We start from the raw sequence: 25,077 nt of genomic DNA on the forward strand, positions 1-25,077 counted from the left end.
AATATACTGTTAAAGTTTAACCACATTTCATTTACAACCTTGTCCTCCATTTACAGATTCATAGCTTTGTGTGTTCTCATAAATACGAAAGCATTTCTTTTGGTTATTATACAGGCTGTTTGAAAAAGAACTCCCTAGTTTCTAGAATAAATTTAATGGGGAAATAAATGAAAAATTACATCAATGAGTACATATCATGAAAGACAATTCCTTCAAGTTTTGTTTCAAGACTTGTTTGTAGACTTCAACTTCGAATCCATTTGTTGCCCTGAATACGGCAAGACGATGTTCTATTTCTCACCACGTATTCACCAACATTTCATCATTTCTTATTTCGCCCCAAAGTCCAGTGGGGTTAAGTCTGTGCTTTGTGGTGGCCAAGGCATTGGGCCAGCCCTTCCTATCCACCTTCCTGGAAAGCGAGTCCCAAGAGCCGCACACGCATGTTTACTGTAATGAGGTGGGGCGCCATCTTGTTGGAAAAACACAAGCCCCTTTTCCGACTCAATATCATCCATTTGGGGAAAGACGTACTCTGTCAACATGCCACAGCAAACGTCCCTGTTTATTGTTTTTTTTTTCCACAAAACAGAAATGACCAATCACACGATCTTCCATCAAACTACAGCAGACATCACCTTTGGGAGGGTCACATTGATGCTGAATAACTTCATTTCGATGCTCTTTGTTTTTTTTAGAGGGGACAGTAGATGCTGGACACGATTTGTGACAAACAGCCACATTGAGGAACAAACAACAATGTCAGTGTCTTACGATTAACAGCTACTGCACAATTATCATCAAAAATCGATAATATCGATCAAGTAACAAATTTAACTGATATACCAGACAAAGTTAATGAATCCCTGTTATTAATCAACAAACAAAGATGAAAATTCTATAAAATTTTAATGGAGTATGAAGTGGTGTATTCGGTTGTCCAAGTAACATTAGTGATTATATCTGTAAGTTCAAAACGAACGATGACACTTCATTCTTTTGCAAACCATATCCAATACCAGTGAGCTTGAAGGAAGCAGTTCGGGATGAGATTAACAAAATGATTGATAATAATATTATGGAATGAAGTAATGAATAATGTTCTGGTTGTAGTGAAGAAAGCTACAGTTGGGGTACGATTAGTCTTAGAGGCTCGTACATTGAGTTGACATACAGAGACGGAGACAGATCGACTATAGCACAAGGGACTTGACTGCGGGATATTAGCATATAAAAATACATCCAGTGTGTGTGTGCGTGGGCGCGCACGAGTATATACCTATCCTTTTTCCCCCCTAAGGTAAGTTTTTCCGCTCCCGGGATTGGAATGACTCCTTACCCTCTCCGTTAAAACCCACATCCTTTCATATTTCCTTTTCCTTCCCTCTTTCATGACGAAGCAGCCGCCGGTTGCGAAAGCTCGAAATTCTGTGTGTGTTTGTGCGTTTTATTTATTGTGCCTATCTATCGGCACTTTCCCGCTTGGTAAGTCTTGGAATCTTTGTTTTTAATATACAACACACACCCATCCATCATGGATGGATGTGTGTGCGCACGCGAGTATATACCTATCCTTTTTTCGCCCTAAGGTAAGTCTTTCTGCTCCCGGGATTGGAATGACTCCTTACCCTCTCCCTTAAAACCCACATCCTTTCATCTTTCCTTCTCATTCCCTCTTTCCTGACGAAGCAACCGCCGGTTGCGAAAGCTCGAAATTTTGTGTGTTTTTATATTGAAATGATAAGATATTGTTTTTAATGGAATATCTTATCATTTCAATGTATTGCCATTCGGACTTAATATCTCTGTGTCCATATTTATATGTGCGTTAGATGAAGCAACAGGGAGACTCTTCTTGAAGAATTTGATAATATAAGTAGACGGCATCTTAATAATATCAGCTTCTTGGGAGGTACATTGTGTAACTTTGTGCAAGACACTGAAAAAATTTAAAGAAAAAGATATTATGGTGAAGCTGTCTAATGTTTTTTTGCACACCAAAAACTTAAGTTCTTAGGTCATATTACATGGGTAAAGGGAATTAGACCGGACCCGGAATGCAAAAAAGCTATCAAAGAATGCCCCGCGCCCCAAAAATGTAAGACAATTAAAAGGATTTATAGGTATGGCTGGATACTATCGACGGTACGTACGAGAGAGAGAGAGTTAAATGACTTAAGAATTTTATGTTTAATAAGAAAGAGAGTACCATGGACTTGGGATCAAGGTGCAAATGGTGCGTTTGAAAACATTAAAAGAGCACTTCCTGAGTCACCCATATTACATCATCCAGTTATGGGCGAACCATTTAAATTTTCAACAGATGCATCTGATTACGATGTCGCTGCTGAACTTTTCAAAGGACAATGGGATCCAAGTAATTTAGAACACAGAACCATATATTTTGATAGCTCTAGCCTAAATAAGCATGAACTAAATTACACAGCTATCAAAAAGGAACTATTGGCGAGTGTGTGGAGTATTCAAAAGTTTCAAACACTAGTATGGGGATCAGAAATCCATATTTATACAGTCATCGAGCTTTATCCTTTCTAATGAGTACTCAATTACTACACAGTAGGTTGACACGATCGATGCTTTTCCTATAGGAATACGATTATAAGATACAATATGCAAAATGTTCTGAAAATATTGTACCTGATGCTTTATCGAGGCTACCCATACAAATGGAAGAATTGAAATGTACTGAAGGGCCAGGTGTGTTTTTTGCCATATATTTTATGTCAGCAGAATATTCGAACATCACGGTAAAGGAAATGGCTCAAAGAATAACAGGAAATGTCATCACGATCCTTATTTCACAGAAATATTTTAATTGTGTATCCAGAACTGGTTACCTCCAAGTCAACTAGGAAAATGGAAAATTATAGATCATAACTTGTCTAAGAGACAGTGTAACATCACAGCGATGACGCTCATGCATACGAAAAGTAATGGAAGACGAACTTGTATGGCACGTTCACACGGAATAGGGACACGTCTGAATCAAAAAAATGTAACTCCCATATGAATAAATTTTATTATTCCAAGAAACTAGGTCATAAAATAACATCTTTGATTAGAACCTGTGAAACTTGCCAGAAAGTAAAAGAGAATAATACTCATGTGAAATACAAAATATATCCTATTATTCCCAAGTCATTACATGACCTCACAGCAACAGATTTTTTTGGACCAATTCCACAAGGAAAGGGGAGTAGTATCATATATTTTGGTTATCATAGAATGCTAGTCAAAATATGTTAAATTATATCCTATTAAAAGAGCAAATACGTAGACAGTTATACATTGTTTACAACAATACTTTCAAGAAGTAAGTAAAACAAAATGGTTTCCTATGTATAATGGACCACATTTTGAGAGTAGCGAATTCAGATAATTCCTAGCATGGAAAAATACTCAACAAATGTTAATATCCAATTATAACCTGTCATCAAATCCTTGTAAATGAGTAATGAATGAAATTGGAAAATTATGTCGTACTTACTGCCATGGAAAATATACTTTGTGGGTAACAAAAATTAAGGACTTTGAACTTATCCTAAATGAATTACCCCATTTATCAAATGGGTTGGCACCTTCAGAAGTTATAGGCAAACCTTTTATAGCAGAACCTCTAAGTGTTTCAAATGGCTCGAACAACCTAGTGTCAATTACGAAGTAAATCAGGAAATAGTTTCTAAGAATTTAATTGAAAAGGCACTACAAAGAGTGCGTAAACATAACAAACAGGCTGTGGAAACTCAGTACCATGTCAATGACCTGGTTCTCATAAAACATCATCTTCACAGCTCTACTCTGAAGAAAGAGACTGATAAAGTTTTTCCAAAAAAATATGACAGACTGTACCGGGTACAAAAAGTGGTCCATCCTAAGACGTTATTTTTAATAGATCCCACTATTGGACTAGATAAGGGGTAATACAATGTAAAGGATGTAAATCTGAGTTAACGGGCGGAGTAACGACCGACGGATCCTGAGATGTTTTGTGTTTTTTTCCAAAATAGTTTTTCTGCACCAAATTCCTTTAAAATCCGTAACTATTCTCTAATATTATTGCTTAGAAAACCGGATACGATTATAAAATAGAGAACAACTTAAGAGAATCGCAGAAAAAAGGGGATATTCAGAAGAAATAAACTGAATAGAGTATTATATTTGTGGAAAATATAATACGATGTGACTAGCTGAACAACTGTTATACCATAGTGTATACATTTTCTATTTTGTATAGAGTATTTTATACCTTTTACGAGATGTGATATAGATGAGGGGGTTTGTACACATTTTGAAATGGGTGGGCATTGTAGCTAAAAACATGATATACAAGAACAGATAAATCATGACTAACACAAAAACACATACCTTTCAAACAACCTTCACAAACAAGTGTGCCTGATTTTTCATCACTTGCCATTTCCATAGGGTTGCTAGGATTTCCTTCGGGGACCTCAAAGGGTGAAAGTGGGACAAGTCTGTTCTGTAGGGGATGATTTAACACCTGATTTCTTCTGGTGTCTCATTCAATTACCTGAGGGATAGGGATCCTCGGCAAGGGAGGTTGGAAGGGTCTCTTGTCTTTAGGGGTATCTTATTTTTCTTCTTCGATCCTAACAACCACATCTATTTTTTCTTTTCTTACTTCTCATTTGAGGATCTGTCTATTTTTTCCCTCTTTTCATATCCACAAACTTCTATTGCTGAAGTCCTTCCTTATTTCCATGTTTACTAGAAACGTTAATCTTATCTTTAGATAAGAAGTCCGAAAAATCAGACTACACAAAAACGCATCCGCATATACACAAATATACAATTCTACATTAACATTAAATTACATAAAACAGAGCCTGTCACGATGTGAGAACCACCAGGTGTTGTAGGGGAAAAACGTGTGTACATATGGAAATTTGCACCAATATATAGGAAGCTAAGACGGTTCTACATTGAATGTACATTAGAAGAGGTACACATTAACAAAGAACAGTGGCAGTTCTAAATTTCTATAACAGTAGGCAAAATGAACTCATGTGCAAGGAGAGAAAAAAAGCATATATAATGTAGTAATGAGTAATGGATAAATAAGAAAGAGGCGTGAGCAAAGAAAGAAAACAAAATTAAGATAGAAATTAGCCATGTTGATCATTGAGAAATGTCAGTGCAATAAGTAGTCTGATGAATTAGATGATAGTGGGACATAAATAGTATATGTAGACGTAGTATCTATTGAAAATATATGAGTTGATACCTATAGGACTCGATGGTGTAAATGATACATTAAAGAATGAATGCGAAGTTTAAAATAGATTTATATCTTTACCAGAAGATACTTAATTATGGTATACATAGAAATGTATACTAGGGTAATAAACCGTGAGGCCTACTCAAAGGATAAGGGGGGTGTATACCTGGCATTCACCAAGTATAAAGGACAGGCATACCTACGTGGAGATAGGATGATCTGTGGCCTCAAAAATAGGGATGTTTTGTAAGGGCGTACCCTACCAGAATGGAGGGAAGTGCTCTCTTAAGGTCAACCCCCAAGCAAGAAATAAGTGCTGATCCTAGGACAAGGGGACAGCATCGTGAGAAAAGTCACAAATTTTATAGGGATTATTCTGGGAAGTGTAAATTCTATGAATGACTATCATTATTAGGTTTTGTGGAAACAAATGAGTGTCAAAAGAGCACTTTCATTTATTTTTTTTTTAAAAAAAAGGTCCCCACAATTCCTAAATATTAGTAACGCCGACTAAAACTATGAGTAAATGCTCATATCTTAATATCAAACTAAAATAAGAGTAAAAAACAATAAGCGAAAGATTGTTCAGGAGAGGACAGAATTGTTATTGAAAGGAAAGATATGAATATAAATATATGTAAGACGTGTACTGTTAAGATATGAAATGTTGTTATGAGTGATACTATTTGCATAATGATTATGTCTAAAATATCGCGTGTTTGATCTAAGGGGTGGGAGTGGGGGGGGGGGGGGGGGGGATATGTGGTGATTCGAGAATTTCTATGGAAATTCTAGAACCACTCAGCCTTCTACTGTCTTGAACACATGATATTCTGGATATGAGTGTGGGATGGTAGAATCCTACCTACTGCGTGTCACATGTCTGTGCATGCAGGTTTAAAATCAGTCGCGGGAAGAAAGTAGAAGTGGCGGACGAACGGCAACGGCAAGTACCTGTCAGGAAATCCATAGATGTTTTAGTGAGTGTGCAAGGAAGAACCGTGGAGTTTATATGCAGCTCTGAGCTTTGTGTGTCATTGGCTATTGTTATTAAAACAAAGATCGTTGAAACAGAACTCTTGCTATGGGCAAGACATTTGTTCTGACTCGTGTTAAGAAAAGTTATGGTACCTAAGCCAACTTTCTTTTAACTGTAACTCAATTTGTTTCTGACATTCGGCTGCACAAGATACTTTCAGGAAGTTACATATTTATGTAGAAAGTGAGAGTTTTATTGTGTATGGAGGTTAAATGCATCATTAATTGACGAAAAGTAAAGTTTGTATGTCTACTTATTTCATAAGTAGAAAGAGTCTAAAAATTCCTGTCCCTACCGTTATTCTATGGCTATCCAGTTGAGAAGAGTGGCTGCAAATTCCAAGTAAGTCACCTTCTAAAGATGTGGAAGGTGGTTTGGGGGAATAAACCGAAATAAACCCAGATTCACACTCACACTAAGTGTGACACAGAGTCAACATGGGTTTAGAAAACATCGTTCCTGAGGGCTACTGACTAGGTATTTCAGATAGATTCCATATTCCTGGATTTCCGGAAGGCTTTTGACACTGTACCACACAATCGGCTCTTATTGAAATTGCGTGGTTATGGAATATCGTCTCGGTTATGTGACTGGATTTGCAATTTCCTGTCAGAGAGGTCACTGTTCGTAGTAATTGACAGAAAGTCATCGAGCAAAACAGAAGTGATTTCACGCGTTCCCCAAGGTAGAGTTATAGGTCCTTTGCTGTTCCTTATCTGTATAAACGATTTGGAAGACAATCTGGGCACCCGTCTTCGGTTGTTTGCAGGTGACACTGTTGTTTATTGACTAATAATATCAAAACAAACTGCAAAACAATTAAGAAAAAATATCTGAATGTTGCGAAAAGTGGCAGTTGACCCTAGGTTACACGATAAATCAGTCTAATCTAAAAGCCGTAAATTCAACTAAATACCTCGGTATTACAATTACAAACAACTTAAATTGGAAGGAACACAGAAAATGTTGGGAAGGCTAACCAAAGACTGCATTTCATTGACAGGACACTTAGAAAATTTAACAGACCTACTAAGTAAACTGCCTACACTATGCTTGTCCGTCCTCTTTTAGAATACTGCAGCACAGTGTGTTATCCTTACCAGATAGGACTGACGGAGTACATCGAAATAGTTCAAAGAAAGGCAGCACATTTTGTATTATCGTGAAACATGGAAGGGAGCGTCACAGAAATGATACAGGATTTTGGCTGGAAATCATTAAAAGAAAGGCGTTTTTCATTGCGACGCAATCTTCTCACGAAATTCCAAGTAGTAACGTTCTCCTCCGAATGCGAAAATACTTTGTTGACAGCGGCCTACATAGGACGGAACGATCATTATGATAAAATAAGGGAAATCACAGCTCGTACGGAAAGATATAGGCACTCATTCTTTCCGCATGCTATACGAGATTGGAATAATAGATAATTGTGCAGGTGGTTCGATGAACCCTCTGCCAGGCACTTAAATGTGATTTGCAGGGTATCCACGTAGATTTAGATGTAAAATTAGAACGTTAGAATAGAGTGTCTTTACTTGCTATAGAGAAGGAACTTATACTTTGCAGTCGTGCTTTGGGATGTTGTGGACTCCAGAGAAGGAGTCTGATGATAGTGGTCAAACCCCAGAAAGAAGTTATAACACGTGATCTCTTACTATCCGTCATTCGGAACATTACGTCTCGACGGCTACGACCAAGTTGTAAATGAGCGATATGTTCACTTGAGTTCATGAAAAATGTTAAGGAGCCGCAGGTAGGCACAACAATTTGTGAAAATCTTTGTTGTGCCTAGCTGCGACTCAGCATCTCCACTATTTGGTGAGTAGAAACTTTACTTTTCATAATTGTTACACAGAGAAGAGTTCTTTAAAGAGTGGTTATGCAATTTCTTAGCTAGCTGCTATAGAATATGAGCTTCCTTACTGCACTTGACCCCCCACAGATGGAGAAGTTCCACAGTAAAATTAGTGGCACTACATACCAGGACTACTGCATCGAGAATTAAAAAAAAAAAAAAAAAAAAAAAAAAAAAAAAAAAAAAAAAGAAGGGACGACCGTCAGAAGATATTCGAGGCAACTGATATTATGAACAGCATCGGGGTGACAGGTCACTTCATGAGGTAGGAACACTCAACATTGCAAATACAAACCTGAGCCTCAGCAACAACTTCACGAGTTAGAAATCTTTGAACACGGTTGAAGTACAGAACCACTAACTATGGTATATTCGGCAACATTCCCAAAACATCAAAGAATATCTAAGAATTGTGTTGTTAAGTGTCAAGGCTGAATGGATATGAATATTAGATGCATAAGTACTCTGACGGTGAATGAGGCCAAACCAGAACAGTGAAGTGGTACTCACACCAATACACACTAAGAACTACAGAAGTGCCCCACAGGAAACTAATGTTTTCAGATTGCCCACTACACCACTGTCAGTAGCGAGGATGAAGACATGTTGTTGCAATGGACAATTGCATGATAGTGAATAATACATTAAACCTAATTGCCTTGTCAGTTGATGCAACGTGACAGACATCAACATTATTTTAATTGTAAAGCTGTGATTCACAATACTGTCCTACAACGGGGTACAGCTTTCAGAATAACAATATTTTAAGGAAAAAGTGACCAGGTCCTAATAAATTTAAGACACCTGAAAACATGGCCACTGTGAGGGCAAACGCCATAAACCTGAGACGATCCACACATCAATATGCACACCATCTACCAATGAGGCATTATTTGTCATTTCACATATGAAATGTGACATGAAGTCTTAAGTAACCACATAAATACAACAGAAGGTGTTATGTTGAATTTCGTTTATTTTACTCTGAGCTGTAATTTTCAGCAACTGTAGCATATACTTCAAAATTTTGGATTTTGTATAAATAAAACTTTTCTCTTAAATATCAACATACTATTGAACATATGAAATGTGTGCGAATCCCACATGCCAGCTTGCACCGACAGCTATACGTAAGGCCCGAGTCATTCGGACAAAACAAACAAAACATTAAATGTCATACTAAAATGTGAACTACTATTAAATTAGTAACACAGCTGGAATTTTCATTCAGCCTACCTGTAAAAGCACCTTTTGGGACCTTGTAGCAATTCTGTGCCGCAGCCACAACATTTCCAGGCAGCTTCTGGTTCACGTAGTCCAGATATATAGCTGGCACGCCAACTATTATCTCTGCAACAGTAAATTAATGGGTATCAGCAACACAGGATGGATGTGGTAATGAAGTATGTCAAACAGCATGACCTCATTCCAAAAATCTATCGTGCAAAATCCAACTTGCATTTTTCTCACATGACATTAAGAACACCTCGACTCAAGGCACCTTAAGGTAGATGAAGTATTTGTTTACTTCATAAAAGCATTTCACTGATTACCACACCTAGACTTATTGCTAAATGTAACATCATACATGTATCATGTGAAACTTGTGACCAAACTGAGGATTTCTTGGTAGGATTATGTTGCATGTTATCTCACATGGAGAGTCATCAACTGATGGAGAAGTAACTTTAGGTGTGCTCAGGAAAGTATGTTGGGACTCTTGCTGTTCATGTAGTACATTAATGACGTTGCAGATTATTCGTAAATGATGCAGTTACCGGTAATAACATACTGTCTGGCAAATGCTGCACAACAATATAACCACATCTTGATATCAAACTGGTTCAAAGATTGGCAATTTGCTTTAACTGCTGACAAATATAAAGTTTTGCAATTTACAAAACTGTGCATACAATATCAATGATTCACAATCGGTATCAGCCAACCGATTCAAATACCTGGGTGGTGTAAAAATCTGTAGGAATATGAAATGGAATTATGACTCAGGCTCTGACATACGTATAGCAGGTGGCAGACTGTTTCATTGGTAGAATGCTGGGGAAATGTAGTGAGTCTACAAAGCAGATCACTTCCAATACACTTGAGTGACTGATCCTAGAATACTGACCGAGTGTGATGGAACTTACACCGAATAACTAACAGGAGATATAAAATGTCTGCAGAGATGGGCAGCACAAATGGTCACAGGCTTGTCTGACCTGAGAGAGTGTCACAGAAATGCTGAAGAAACTTAACTGCCACACAGGATGATAGAGACAAAATCTGAAGAAAGCCTACTCACCAAGTTTCATTTGAAGAAGCAACTTTGCGCAATGACTCTAGAAATCCACTAAAATCCATTATGTATCATTCTTGTAGGGTACCCAAGGAGAAGAGTAATTACAGTGTACACAGAAGCATTTAAACAGTCGTTCTTCCCACACTCCGTACATGAATGGAATGGGAAGAAGCTTTAATAACTGATAAAATGGGAAGCACCCTCTGCCAATCACTCCATAGTGGTTTTCACATTATGAATGTAGATGCAGGTGTGAAGTCCCGTGCACCATCAAGTGTATGTTTCCTACACTGAAGAATTTACCACTGTTTACCACAATGTATGCAAATAATACTAATTTTTCATCATTACTTTGGAGTAACAGTGTATATTATCAACTGATGGAAAGTTCACCTCAATATGTGTAGGGGAAGAAAGGATAGATATCATACACTGGCCATGTACACAATTCTTAATAAGCACTCAGACGCACTGTACAAATAACTTCCCAACTTAATCTTTGTACAACTGAAAAGATGAATGAAATAAGTTTTAGTGTTGAAATAGGTTGTAATGTCAGTGGTGTTGAGAAACTGCCGAAACTGTTAAAACCAAACAAAGCTCCAAGGACCCAATGTAATCCCTGTCAGATTCTATATTGAATTAGCATTGATCTAGCCCCTTTTCTAACTGTAATCTGTCTTAGATCTCTTCAACAAAAAACCGTGCTCAATTCTTGGAAAAAAGCACATGTCACACCTGTCTACAAGAAGGGTAGTAGAAGTTATCCACAAAACTACCATCCAATATCCTTGACATCGTTTCATTGTAGAACCTTAGAACATATTCTGAGCTCAAACACAATGATATATCTCAAACAGACTGAACTCCTAAAAGGCTTCCAACGTGGGTTCTGAAAACACTGATCATGCGAAACCCCACTTGCAATTTTCAACACGACTTACTGAAAGCTTTGGATCAAGGCAACTAGGTGGATGCAGTATTTCTATATTTCCTAAGGGCATTTGACTTAGTACCACATCTACACTTACTGTCAAGTTTGATAAAAGTATGTATGGGACAGGTCTTCCATCTAGGTCTATTACAGGGATATGAGCCATTAGGTAAGGGGTTGGGAGCATGGGTTGTATAGGGATGGATGAGTATATAGTGGAGGTTCGGTGGACGGCAGAATACCACTGCGGGAAGGATAGTGGGCAGGACAATTCTCATTTCAGGGCACATCGGGCATGCGCGCAAAACACACACACACACACACACACACACACACACACACACACACACACACACACACTGCAGGGTGTATACATGAACAAAGGAGGGGGGGGAGGGGGGGGGGGGAATCCCGGATTTTTCCCAGATTTCCCGGTTGAAAATAGACTTTCTCCCAGGTGAAAATACATTTCTTCCGTGTTAAGTGACAGTATACTTTTCCTTGGCAATGTAAAAGTTATCCATCCTTAGAATGTTTATGGTTTTCTACACAGACGTAGGAATTTGCCGACACTTTAGAAAACTAAACCCAGGGGAGGAAAAAACATGTTTTGGAAAGATCTTTGATGTGCAGCAACATGTACGCTGCATTTTTTCATGTTACGGAGGTATAAATTCGAATACCACCAAACACTGCACGTTACTTTCAGAAGCAATGAAATCGAGATTGCGACGCGCTTTTGTAACTCAGTCATAGCTCACGTCACGTGATCTCGCTAGCTGATGACAGCATAGGACACGTGATGTAGTCAACCAATGGCAAGAAAACTTAAGTACTGTGAACACACAAAAAAGAAAAGTTAATGGTTTAAATTAATATACATAGTGTTGATACAAGAAGAACAAAGCTTTCACAAATAATATTGGTCTTTAAGATTGATAAGTTGCAAGAGAAGCTAAGTTTCCACATATAATGGTGATCTTTTTGCGGGTGTTGCACTTTAATGTACATCGCATAAATGTGCTAGTAAAATTTTTAATAACGACGTAAATGTCTGATCTTCTGGGCTGGAAATTCGTCTAGATGATCATCCTCAAAGAGTTGATTTTTAAATGAGAGTATAACACTCTGATTTAAGAAATTCAGAGTACATTCTCGCACATAGTTCATCTTGTGTAAAAGGAAATTTACTTTGAAAGTAGCACTTTCCAAACTACCATTCGCAATATTTTCCCGTGACCTGTTAGAAATTGGTTCGTTTCAGTAGTTGCCAGAGAGAGCCAGATAACAGGCGTCACTGCGCCTGCGCAGCTACAATGACGCAGGAAGCCCGCATGTTCGTACGTGTAAAATATTAAAAGATCTTGCATTATGTCATAAAAGAAACAAGACATCAAAGGACACTTCAAGAGCATCGGAATTTTGTGAACCATACTAAAATGCATAATTCGGCTTAAAGTGCAGAATAGTATGTCCAGATTTGGATGTAAATTTTCTTGACTACCAGTCATCTCATGTTTGGTTCTTTATTATGGCATTATGCCATATAAGCTAGAAGATGGAAAACTTGCACTTGAAATGCAGTGAACAGTTGATACTAGCCAACAGTGTGAAATTGAACACTTTGTTTCAAATAAATTGACTGCCTCAGTGCAAAAGATTAATAAAAGCCAAATCTCTTTAGCAAACCGACAAAAATTGTTCTGCAAGGCGATTAGTGCTTGACTGTCAGAAAGATGAAAATAAAATCCGAAACTAACAACATATTTTAACCTCTCTTAATTAGGTGAACGTTTTTTAATTCATTTGGTAGCTCCCGGCCACAGAAATCTGTTTTGTTTTCATTTAATGTGAGAGCAACAAACGAAGAGGAAACTGCAAAATCACTAAACATTAACACAGGTCACGTGGAGACTACCCACCTCCCCACTACAACTCAGACTGCTCTGTGCATCAGCCCCAGATCTACGATATTTCCGTACCGGAGCAATTTAGATAGTGGCACCCAGCCACACATCTGTAGCCAGAAGTGGAACAAGGTACTACTCATACGGGACTCAACTGCGCATGCGCAAGAGCCTATCCACAACTGCTCAAATGAATCTAATGTAATCAGTTGTCACATCACGCTCATCAGAGGCAATTTGTTGTTGGGAATCACTGCATATTCTACCTAAAGCCTTTGACACACTTTGGTTGGCAGACACTTGTATGAGCACTGTGTTTTGTTGTTGTATGCAGCACATTTCCTTTGCGACTTAAGTTTTATTTTAGTATTTTTTTTTCTCTCGTGCATGGTTTGTTGCTGCAGTATTATTCTGCAGAAGCGGGATGCAGTAATATCCCGCATTAGAGTATTGATTCTTACCAGACAAAATCACAAAAATTTAACTGGTAACTAAAACAATGAAAAATTCCCGGGATTTTCCTGGTTTTCTCCCAGATGAAAAAATTCCTGGGTTTTTCCCAGATCTCCCAGGTCATATACACCCTGATATGGCACAAGCTGTGAAGTAGTCATTGAAATGAAGAATGCCGTGTTTGGCGGAGTACTCAGTAACAGGGTGGTCCAGTTGTCTCTTGGCCACAATTTGTCTGTGGCCATTCATGCGGACAGGCAGCTTGTTGGTTGTCATGCCCACATAAAATGCAGCATAGTGGTTGCAGCTTAGCTTGCACATCACATGACTGGTTTCACATGTAGCCTTGCCTTTGATGAGATAAGTGATGTTTATGACCAGACTGGAGTAAGTGGTGATGAAAGGATGTATGGGACATGTCTTGCATCTAGGTCTATAACAGGGATATGAGCCATTAGGTAAGGGGTTGGGAGCATAGGTTGTATAGGGGGGGGGGGGGGGGGGGGGGTGTGAGTATATTGTGGATGTTTGGTGGACGGCAGAATACCATTATGTGAGGGGTGGGAAGGATAGTGGGCAGGACAATTCCATTTCAGGGCATAACAAGAGGTAGTCAAAACACTGGCGGAGAATGTAATTCAGTTGCTCCAGTCCTGAGTGGTACTGGGTTACGAGGGGAACGCTCCTCTGAGGGCGACAGTAAGACTTTGGGAGGTGAGGGGGTGATTAAAGGCGGAAGAAAGGACCAAACTACGAGGTCATCGGTCACTTGTTCCTAATAAAACAATGCCACAGGTGTGAGAATAAAACGGACGATAAATATAACACAAAACGAAAAGAAAGGAATAGCCACGAGAACAAAGGGAAGGCAATGAAAACTGAAATGAACAAAAGAGGACAAGAAAACAACAGAGATGCTAGAAACAGAAGAGAGTAAAACATGAAAGCAGATTACAGTGGCTGGCCAACCATGAGAATATAAAGGGAAAACCAGCCACTCTGCAACACATTAAAACCTCCACCCTAAAAGCACTGGGGTGGAGGACACAGAGGGACAAAGGACATGCGCTAAAACCTACATAGATGTATAAAACCCACCCTCACGGATAAACCATAAAACTAAAGCTGCTGTGGAGGCATTGTCACCCAACATCGAAGGCAGGGCGCTGGGAAAGTTAAAAGTCTGCCGCAGAACGGCTAAAAGTGGGCAGTCAGCAAGAGGTGTGCGACTGTCATTTGGGAGCCACAGCGACACTGAGGTGGGTCCTCGCAACGCAGCAGGTAACCTCGCATTAGCCACATATGGCCAATGCGAAGCCAGCAGAGGACAACTGATTCCCTGCAAGAGGCCGGCATGGAAGACTTCCACACATTCACAGTCTCCTTAATGACACGCAGTTTGTTTTGCGTGCTGCTATGGCATTCCATCTCCAAAAGCCAGAAAACCCTGTGGTGTAAGACAGAACGCACATCAGCTTCACAGGTGCCTATCTCCAGAACCAGTTTCCGTGTCGCCTGTTTGGCCAGTCTGTCGGCAAGCTTGTTGCCGGGGATTCCGACGTGCCCTGCGGCCCATACAAACGCCAAGGCATAGATGGACTCTTGAATGTACGCTACCAGAGTGTGGCGAGGGTAGCACTGGTCGATAGCTTGTAGGCTACTCAATGAGTCAGTACATAGGAGAAATGACTCACCAGGGCATGAGTGGATGTACTTAAAAGCACGAGATATGGCTGCCAGATCTGCAGTGAAAACACTGCAGCCAACTGGCAAGAAGTGTTGCTCAATATGTCCTCCACGAACATACATGAAGCCTGCGAGACCATCATCCATTGAGCCGTCGCTGTAAACTGCTTCAGAGCTCCGAAACACGTCAAGAATCTAGAGGAAGTGACAGTGGAGAGCGGCAGGGTTAACGGAGTCCTTAGGGCCATGCAAAAGGTCCAGACGAAGCTGCAGCAGAGGCGTACACCATGGAGGTGTACGTGAACAGCTCGCAAGTAGAGGTGGTAAAGGGAAGGACACCAATTCGGGAAGAAGAAACCACACACGAACCGCAATCGTTAGTCCCGATCTGGGCTGCCGATGCAGGAGATGGACTGCCGCGGGCGGGAAAAGGAGATGCTAATACGGATGCTCAGGGAAACTGCAAATGAGTGCTGCGTAACTGGGGAGCAGCTGCACACGTATGATCTGCAGTGGAGGGACGCCAGCCTCCACCAGTACGTCGGTTACTGGACTCGTCCTAAAAGCTGCTATCGCCAATCAAACCCCACAGTGTTGCACAGGGTCAAGTAAGTGCAATACTGAAGGCACTGCTGAACCATAAACCACACTCTCAGTCAATTCAGGATTGGACAAGGGCTCTGTAGAGCCGCAGCAGTGTACAGCAATCTGCACCCCAACTGGCATTGCTCAGGCAACGGAAGGCATTGAAGTTCTGCTGCTTAAGCTGACGAAGATGAGGGTGCCAAGTCAATCGAGCGTCGAAAACCAGTCCTAGGAATTGATATGTTTCCACTACAGTGAGTGGATCATCATTAAGGTAAAGTGCAGGTTCCAGATGAACGGTACAACGCCGACACACGACTTTGCGACTGAAAACTGGAAGCCGTGGGCTAGAGCCCATGACTGCGCCTTGTGGATGGCTCCCTGGAGGCGACACTCAGCAACAACAGTACTGGAGCAGAAGTACAAAATGTAGAAGTCTGCTGAGTACAGAGAAGGTGAAACTGATGGCCCGACAGCTGCTGCTAGACCGCTAATGGCCACTAAAAATAGAGACACACTCAATACAGAGCAGTGCGGGATTCCATTGTCCTGGATATGGATGGAACTATGGGACTCACCAACCTGGACACGCAAAGTACAGAGCGACAGTAAGTTTTTGGATAAAAATCAGGAGTGGTCCCCATAGACCCCAACCATACAGTGTGGCAAGGATATTATGTCGCCAAGTCATGTTGTATGCTTTACGTAAGTCAAGAAAGACGGCAATCGGGTGTTGCCGTCTGGAAAAGGCTGTTCGGATGGCAGACTAAGGACACCAGATTATCAGTGGTACAGTGACTCTGGCGGAAGCTGCCCTGACATGGAGCCAGCAAACCACATGACTCCATGACCCAACCCAACCACCGACATACCATATGTTCCAGCAGTTTACAAAGAACATTATTGAGGCTGATGGGCCAATAGCTATCCACATCAAGCGAATTTTACCAGGTTTGAGCACCAGAATGATGGTGCTCTCTTGCCATTGCATGGAAAGATGTCATCGCACCAGAGTCTGTTGAAGATGATAAGATGTCGTTTGTACTCGGATGAGAGATGTTTAATCATCTGGCTGTGGATGCGATCAGGCGCAGCTGTGTCGGGGCAATGTGCAAGGGAACTGAGGAACTCCCACTCTGTAAATGGGGCGTTATAGGATTCATTGTAGCATGTAGTGAATAAGAAGACATTCCCTTCCAGCCGCCGTTTGAGCGTGTCAATGGCTGTGGGGTAATTCTGTGACTTAGAGGCTCAAGCAAAGTGCTCGGCAATCGCGTTTGCGTCAGTACATAACTCGCCATTTAGGGCAACACCGGGGACAGCCGTTGCGACCTGGTACCCAAAAAGATGTTTAATCTTTGCTCAGACTTGGGAAGGTGACGTGTGACACCCAATGGTGGAGTCTTATCTCTCCCAACATTCCTCCTTCCATTGTTTGATAAGGTAGCAAACACGGGGACGGAGCCGTTTAAAGGCTATGAGGTACTCCAGGGAAGGATGCTGCATATGCCACTGTGGAGCTCACTAACACTCCTCGATTGCTTCAGCGACTTCCGGCGACCACCAAGGGACTGCCTTACGCATCAGGTACCCAAAAGAGCAAGGGTTCGCATTTTCTCCTGCAGAAACAACTGTGCTATTCACCTGCTCAACCATCACATCGATGTTATTGTGTGGGGGAGATTCAGCAGTGACAACAGAGGTGAAAATTCCCCAGTCCACCTTGTTCAAGGCCCCTCTGGGCAGGAGTCTGTGTGCCTGATGCTGGGGCAGTGACAGGAAGATGCGGAAGTGTTACATTGTTGATTTTCTTTATTTAAACTTAAGACTTATCGCCTGAATATGTTTTTTATATCTCATTTTATCTTTTCTACTATAGTGTTATAAATCCCATGTATTGACTTGTTCCATGACCATGGAGACTTCTCCTTAATTTGGTCCCACAGAACAATAAATAAATAAAAGTGGTCACAACCACACAGGCTGTCATGTGCTCTCCAGTGGACAGATGGGAGAAGTCCTGGGCTGAAAATTGATAAATCAATGGCCAAGTAACTACCATGAGCCACACTGAAATGTGTGTCAGCCCCAGTATTTAACAGGCAGAAGTCGAATTGTGGCAGTAAATTTTCGACATCTCCCAGTAGGGGTTATGGGCATTAAAATCTAATTAGGAAAGGTTTATGGAGCTGCTCAATAAGCGCAGCTAATACATTCATCTGGAGGAAGATATACATTGCACACAGTTACTTCCTGTGTCGTCCTTGTTCTGACAGCCACAGCTTCAAGAGGAGTTTGAAGAGGCACATTTTCACTACAGACCGAGTTTGGGACATAAAAGCAAACTCCACCTGACATTCGATTATAGTCGCTACGGTTCCTGTAATATCCCTTAAAGCCGCGGAGGGCAGGCACATTGCTGGAACCAGATTTCCTGGAAGGCAATGCAGATAGCAGGTGTAAAGCTTAACAGTTGCCATAGCTCAGCCAGACGGTGGAAAAAACTGCCTCAATTCCAGTGGAGGACGACGTCATCGTGAGGCTGGGAAGGCATGGAACATTCAATGAGGCAGTTTACACCTCAGAGTCACCTGATGCCACCGATTTATTGCCTGAGCAGTCTGTATCCATTGTGTCTGATGGTCTGGCGAGATCTAAGTCCTCAGCAGACGCCAAAATCTCCACCCCATTCCCAGCCACAGAGCTTGTAGGTAGTGGTGGTGTGGGCGCCACCGCAATTTCCTTGGTATTAGAGGTTTTCTTTTTAGATTTCTCTCGCTGCTCCTTGGGTTTCCCTGTGTGGGATGACTTCACTGGCTCCATCTCCGGGACTGAGGATTAGCACGAAGCCCTCCGACCAGCTACTTTTGCGCTCTTCCGCGACTGGTGGGTGTTGTCTTTCCCACTAGAAGAAACCTGGGAAATGAGTGACCCAATGGAACCTTCCTAGCAAGAGAAGCTGTAGAAAACTTATGCTTCTCTGGCTTAGAAGTGGGGATGGATGTCCCCGATGGTTGAGGGTGGTGTTGCTCCCGAAGTAGGTAGTACAGGAGCAACAAGCAGGGAAATGCCCCCCATCATCAAGAGGGCAGGTGTAGTCTTCCAGCTCTGAGAGGAGACCTGGATTGGCAGAGCTGATGCTGCCAGAACTGTTGTAGTGGCAGCATAAGATGATGTCAGACGCACAGGATGCAGGCGTTCAAATTTTCTCTTAGCCTATGTGTAGGTCAGTCGGTCCTGGGTCTTTTACTCCATGGGACATAAAAGCAAACTCCACCTGACATCACTCCAGTAGACCATCACCTCGACCTTCTCAGGCAATGCATCACCCTCAAAGGCCAAGATGAAGGCACCGGTGGCAACCTGATTAGCCTTCAGACCCCGGTGGACACTAATGTAATTAGCTGTCGGGGATAAAGTTTATCTCATGCGAAAAGTACGATGCCCACAGTAAAAAGTTAAGGCAATTTCATTATGTTGCCAGAAAATGTGTTTAATTTATTTAATTATGAATATTTTCTTTTATGATAAATAATGGATTCGTTTGAGATGTTAAATGCTGTATATTTATATGTATTTATTTATATGTATCTTTGGAGTTTGATAAGGTCAGTAGACCAAAGAATCTAGAATGCAGGAATGTCTGCAACTTCCAGGCACATGTTGGCTTGCCCGCCACTGCTTTGTATGTATTGGAAGGAGATGGACGTGTTTATATCACAAATGCGGTATAGAGCATTTAGAGTATCAATGTTCATAGTGAAAATGGTGTACTTACTAACAAAAGGTACGAATAAATATAATTTTTAGCTGAAAGTATTTCAGATCCGGTAGTGTTTATTCCAAACAGGAAGAAAACCCAGGCCATGCTTGTTGGAATGATTATTTTGCAGACAAAACTTTAAGAACCCATAGACAAACGAGATCTGCAGTGTGTAATCTTTCAGCAGCTACTAAAAAAAATAAGTCTTGTTGAAATTGTGCTGGAACTACTCATATTATTCTCATTCAAGGAACACATGGTGAGAGTGCGGTCCTACCACAATATACCACGTAAGATTCCACAATTTTTCAGTTAGCTAAGAAACGATATAGGTAACAACCAGTACAATACACCAGACGAAATGTACAGCTCGCTCCTCTAAATTGGCACGCAGCTCATCATCAGACTGCAAAAGAAGGTCTCTGCGAAATATGATACCCTGGACCATATTTAAGCTCTTATGGGGCGTGATGGTTACAGAAACATCCCCCAGCTCGTCACACGCGAGTAACTCCCATGACTGGGCAGAGGATGCTGTTTTGATCAAGACTGACCCAGATCTCAATTTGGACAAGACCTTCACCTCCCCGAACTTGTACTCTAAGTGATCAACAAAAACTGAAGCTGCTTCATCATCATGAAAGCTTCCCCATCAGCTCTCTAAGCATACAAAGTACTGGGGCGAATAAGATCCGCTGCCATCCTTAGCCTGATGTTCCTCCCACGGTGTGGCCAGAGAGGTGAACAATCTGGGGTGTACTTCTGTGCATTGAATTGAGCTCGTGATTGCTTAGAGACTACTGGTGTTTCACCACCAGCAAGAAATGATGGACTATGCATCATCTTGTGTCACCCACCCTGATGCCACCCACTCCTACCAGGGGCCCTCCCCACGGGCACTACCCAGCCGCAGCAAAGGCCACCTGGCAGGATGGCCATTGACGGGAGTCCCGATGCCACAGGAGGATGGGCATCTACCCCTCAGCATATGGGTAGAGTTAATGGCACAGGCATCAGCACAGCAATCCCCGTGTGGTCAGGAGGCTACAACCAACAGGGTACATGGCGGCACCACCACAACGGACTGGCTACTGTGCTGGATATCAGGTGCAAATAAGTCCATGGTCACCGTCAACGCAGAAATCGACACTGCATGAGAATGGGCAGGACTGCAATGTGATGGCGAGAAAGTGGGCTAAAGATCTCAATGCACAATGGATATGATGTACCTTGTATGACACCCTTCTCCAATTGGCTTGCTCTTCGGAAAAATTGTGAAGAATGGAGGTCAAACCCTACAGGGGGACCATCACATAAAAGCCGAAACGTGTGAAACTTAGTCTCCTCGTACAACAGGCAGGAATACCTCGGGCCTATTCTAACCCCCAGACCCGCAGGGGATCTGTTGAGGTTCTGGAGGAATGTGGATAGGATGTCCTCACCCCCAACCCAGATTGCAAAGATGTCATCAACAAATCAAAATTGGTGACAGGTTGAGGATTCTGGGTGTTTAGGAAGGATTCCTCTAGATGGCCCATCAATAGGTTGGCCACAGGTGAAGAATAAAGTGGGCATTACTCTTGTCAACAGCTATAGCTGAATTAACAGAACAAGCCTGTCTTTAAGCAAGACACACAGGGTACACTATTGACATCTGCATTGCCGTACAGATATTTGAGTCCAATACCGACACACAATTAATGGGTAGTAGTGTTGGGTGTGCATTGTAGCTGTTAGTTGTGTCTTGTCTGTAAGCTGAGTGCACTAAGAATGCTTACAATTGCAGACAGAGCATTCTTAGTGGAAGAGGTTTTCTGTACAGAAGGAAACTCCACGGAGCATGTGAGGTGGCAATTTAAATTGCATTTTCCAGCTTTCAGGGGTCCAAAATGTAACACTGTACATGATTTAATTAACAAATTCTAAGCAACAGGTTCAGTTCATGATTTAGCACAAAGTGTGCCACACGTAAGAATGCCTGTATAGACAATATTATTGTGAATTTCCATAGGGAGGATTTTACAGTTAGACTTGCATGAAGTGGACTTGCAGATCATAAGCCACTACTCCTTACACTCTGTAAGAGGCAGCCAGTTAAAACTGAAGAATCTAAAGTAGAAGTGGTACGAAGGCAGAAGGAAGAGTACATAAATATGTTTGTTGATAGATTAGGAAGTGTAGATTGGGACTTTACATATAATTATCAATCTGGAAAAAAGGAAGCTGAAATTAGCTTTGGTAACTTCTTTAAAAAGTACACAGATTTGTGGTATTCCTGCTCACCAGTAAATAAAATTAGATATCCAAATGAAATGAAAAAGAGAAGTCTGAACTGGTTCACACAAGAGCTAGTAGAAATTAGAGGAAACTTGCATATGCTGTACCAGATGCATAAACAAGCCTCTGACCAAGGGGCAGAACAGAGTGTGAACAGTCATAGGTCATATCTGAAATGCAAAAATTACTATAAAGCTAAACTACTTCTGGCAAAAAAGCAAGCAGCGGAGAACTACATAGAAAGAGCTCCCAATAAATGCAAGGCAGCCTGGCAAATAATAAAACAAGAGAATACAACGAAACACAAAGAAACAGCTCTGCTCGATCCTGAAGAATTAAATGAGTATTTTTTAAACTCAGTTAAAAAAATAAGTAACAGTATCAAAGCAACAAATTCATCTGCAATGAACCTTGTTGGAACACCACTGCCTGTTAACATGGCATTTCAATGGAGGGCTGTCACACCTGCTGATGTTATAAAAGCTGTATCCCAATTTTCAGGTTCAAAAAGTATGGACTGTTATTGGTTATCAAATAACATAATTAAAAAGACAATACACTCAATCGCTAAACCATTAGCTTCTATATTTAATAAATAGTAGAATTTGGAGTTTTTCCGAATGCACTCAAGGTATCAAAAGTTGTCCCAGTTTTTAAAAAAGGAGACAAACACCTCCCCCAAAGCTACAGACCAGTCTCCATTGTTCCAATATTCTCAAAGGTATTTGAGGCACTGATACACACAAAAATAAGCAACTTCTCTGAAAAACACAATATCCTATGTAACAATCAGTTTGGCTTTCGAAGGGGGAAGAACACAACAGGGGCCATCTTGGAAATCATTGACCTAACCTTAAAAGCTTTTGAAAATAACAACATGGTATCATTGGTATTATGTGACCTAAGCAAAGCTTTCAATTATTGCATTCCTGTTGACATACTACTGGGGAAACTAGAGTTTTATTTGGTGAGAGGGAGCACTTTATCTGTGATCAATTCTTATTTAAGTAAGCGAAAACAATTCGATTTAGTCAGAAATTTAAATTCTTCCATCATGGAAATCAGCACAGGTGTACCACAAGTGTCTATCCTTGGACCCTTCTTCATTGCCGCTATTAATGATTTACCTAAAAATATAGCTCACCCTGTTGTGTGTTATGCTGACGATACAACACTACTTACCACACATCAGAACATTTCAGATCTGAATAACCTAACAAAAGAAACACTAGATTAAGGCCCTGGACTGGTTTGCAGCCAATAACCTATGCAACCCTGACAAAACAACAACTTTTAATGGGAACATCAAATGAAGTAGGCAATAAGTCAGTAAAACTCTTAGGTATTCACAATGACTCAAAACTATATTGGTAGGAATATATCAATCATGTATGTGAAAAAATATCTCTGGTAGCCTACAATCTCTTGAAACTAAGGCAGGTAGTGAGCTTGGAGTATCTCAGGGTGACATACTTTGGGCTATTCCAATCACATATTTCATATGGTCTGATTATATGGGGGCACTCCTCTCAAATTTATACATCTGTGTGTCTGTACTCTATATTTAAAATAATATTTCAGAATTTATTGCCAGAAGGGAAATACACAAACAAAACACCACGGCTAACGGTAATTTAGACATACCGTGCCACAGATTAGCGAGAACAGGAAATTCACACAAATTTAACCCACTCAAAATGTTCAATAAACTGCCAGTTCATGTTCAGTCTATGGATACAAATTCTTTTAAAATTAAGTGGTACAGGTGGCCGTCAGATCATCCATTCTATGACATTAAAGAATTCTTTGAGATGCCTGAGCAGAATATAAGCATTTAAAAGTTGTCTGTAGTTAAACATATTATTTTGTTCTGTGGTTAATCGTGTGTAATTACAAAGTTTATACTATAAACAATAAAATACCATATTATATTAGATTATAGGATAGCTTGTTGCATTAACTTTTTAAAAGCTATCCTTTTTAATTTGTACACTGCCATGTTTCAAATGTATTCTATAATGTATTGACAGAAGTTTATTTTATTATTCTGTAGTATGTACATCTTGAATGACGAAGCCAATATGATTGTAAAATGATCTACGGTGAATAAAATTCTTGATAGAGACACATATTGAGGCTCTTCCCTGCTCACAGACTGTTGGTGTGCGTGACATAACGTAGTAGCAGGTGACTCTTATTACTATATTGCGTTTTGAAGATTATTGAAACTTTCTCCAATGTGGGTGTATAGAGTTCATAATGCCGAAAAGTGGGTTGAAAGGGGAGAGGTTTTGTGGGAGGAAGCACCAAGGGAAAAATAAGTTTTTCTTGTGTACCTTTTTACAAACATTTGTTATGGTGAAGATCTAAACAAAGAGGTTGAATGTAATTAAGGTATCAACTTACCGACACTTTCGTCCAACGGGCCCTGCCTCAGAAATCCCAGGATTTCCTCGATACTCTTCTTATCTCCATTCATCTTCCAATTTCCACCGACAATAAATCTTCGACCCATTTCGCCTGGAACGCCACCAACACACGGACAAGGACCCGACTGAGGGCGTCGTTTACAATCACAGCAAGCTGTAAAGAATAACAGCCAAGCTCTCAAGCAACCCGCTGCTGCCCTTCGTGCACCTGCAAACTACAGGATCTGACCTTCGCAAGGACAGACACATATCGATGGGATTACAAATCGACTTGTGCAACGTTGTTATATCGACCTTCTCCGATTTATATTATTTTGAATATAACAATTAATTAGTGTGACACAACTGATCAGCGGCAAATCGATATAGCTCAGAAAATGAAAAGCATAAACATTCTGGAACACACTGTGAATTAATCTGATAGCAAACCAAAATATTAACATGCACACTGTGCACAGTGTAATGCTACGCTTGGTACCTAAACGAATCGTCTAAAGGTCAATGTCATTTCACTTCCAATTTTAACCTACAACCAGCTATCATTTTGATACTTCTTGCTAACTTTCAGGTCTTACCATTTCTCAGAATTA

The 25,077-nt window shown here is 40.7% G+C and overlaps 1 protein-coding gene across 1 annotated transcript in view; it reads right to left on the reverse strand.

Moving 5' to 3' along the window:
• The window catches only part of LOC126295224 (triosephosphate isomerase B-like), a 40,341-nt gene extending 15,610 nt beyond the window's left edge, over window positions 1-24,731 (reverse strand). The window contains exons 1-2 of the mRNA XM_049987569.1: window positions 24,465-24,731; window positions 9,391-9,504 (exon numbers count right to left, since the gene is read on the reverse strand). Of these exons, the coding sequence (XP_049843526.1) occupies window positions 9,391-9,504; window positions 24,465-24,573 (223 nt within the window). The 5' untranslated portion in view covers window positions 24,574-24,731. The remainder of the gene's footprint in view (window positions 1-9,390; window positions 9,505-24,464) is intronic.
• Between the last annotated feature and the right edge of the window lie 346 nt (window positions 24,732-25,077).

The sequence above is a fragment of the Schistocerca gregaria genome, chromosome 11 (genome assembly GCF_023897955.1).
Source record: "Schistocerca gregaria isolate iqSchGreg1 chromosome 11, iqSchGreg1.2, whole genome shotgun sequence".
Classification (NCBI taxonomy): Eukaryota; Metazoa; Arthropoda; class Insecta; order Orthoptera; family Acrididae; genus Schistocerca; species Schistocerca gregaria.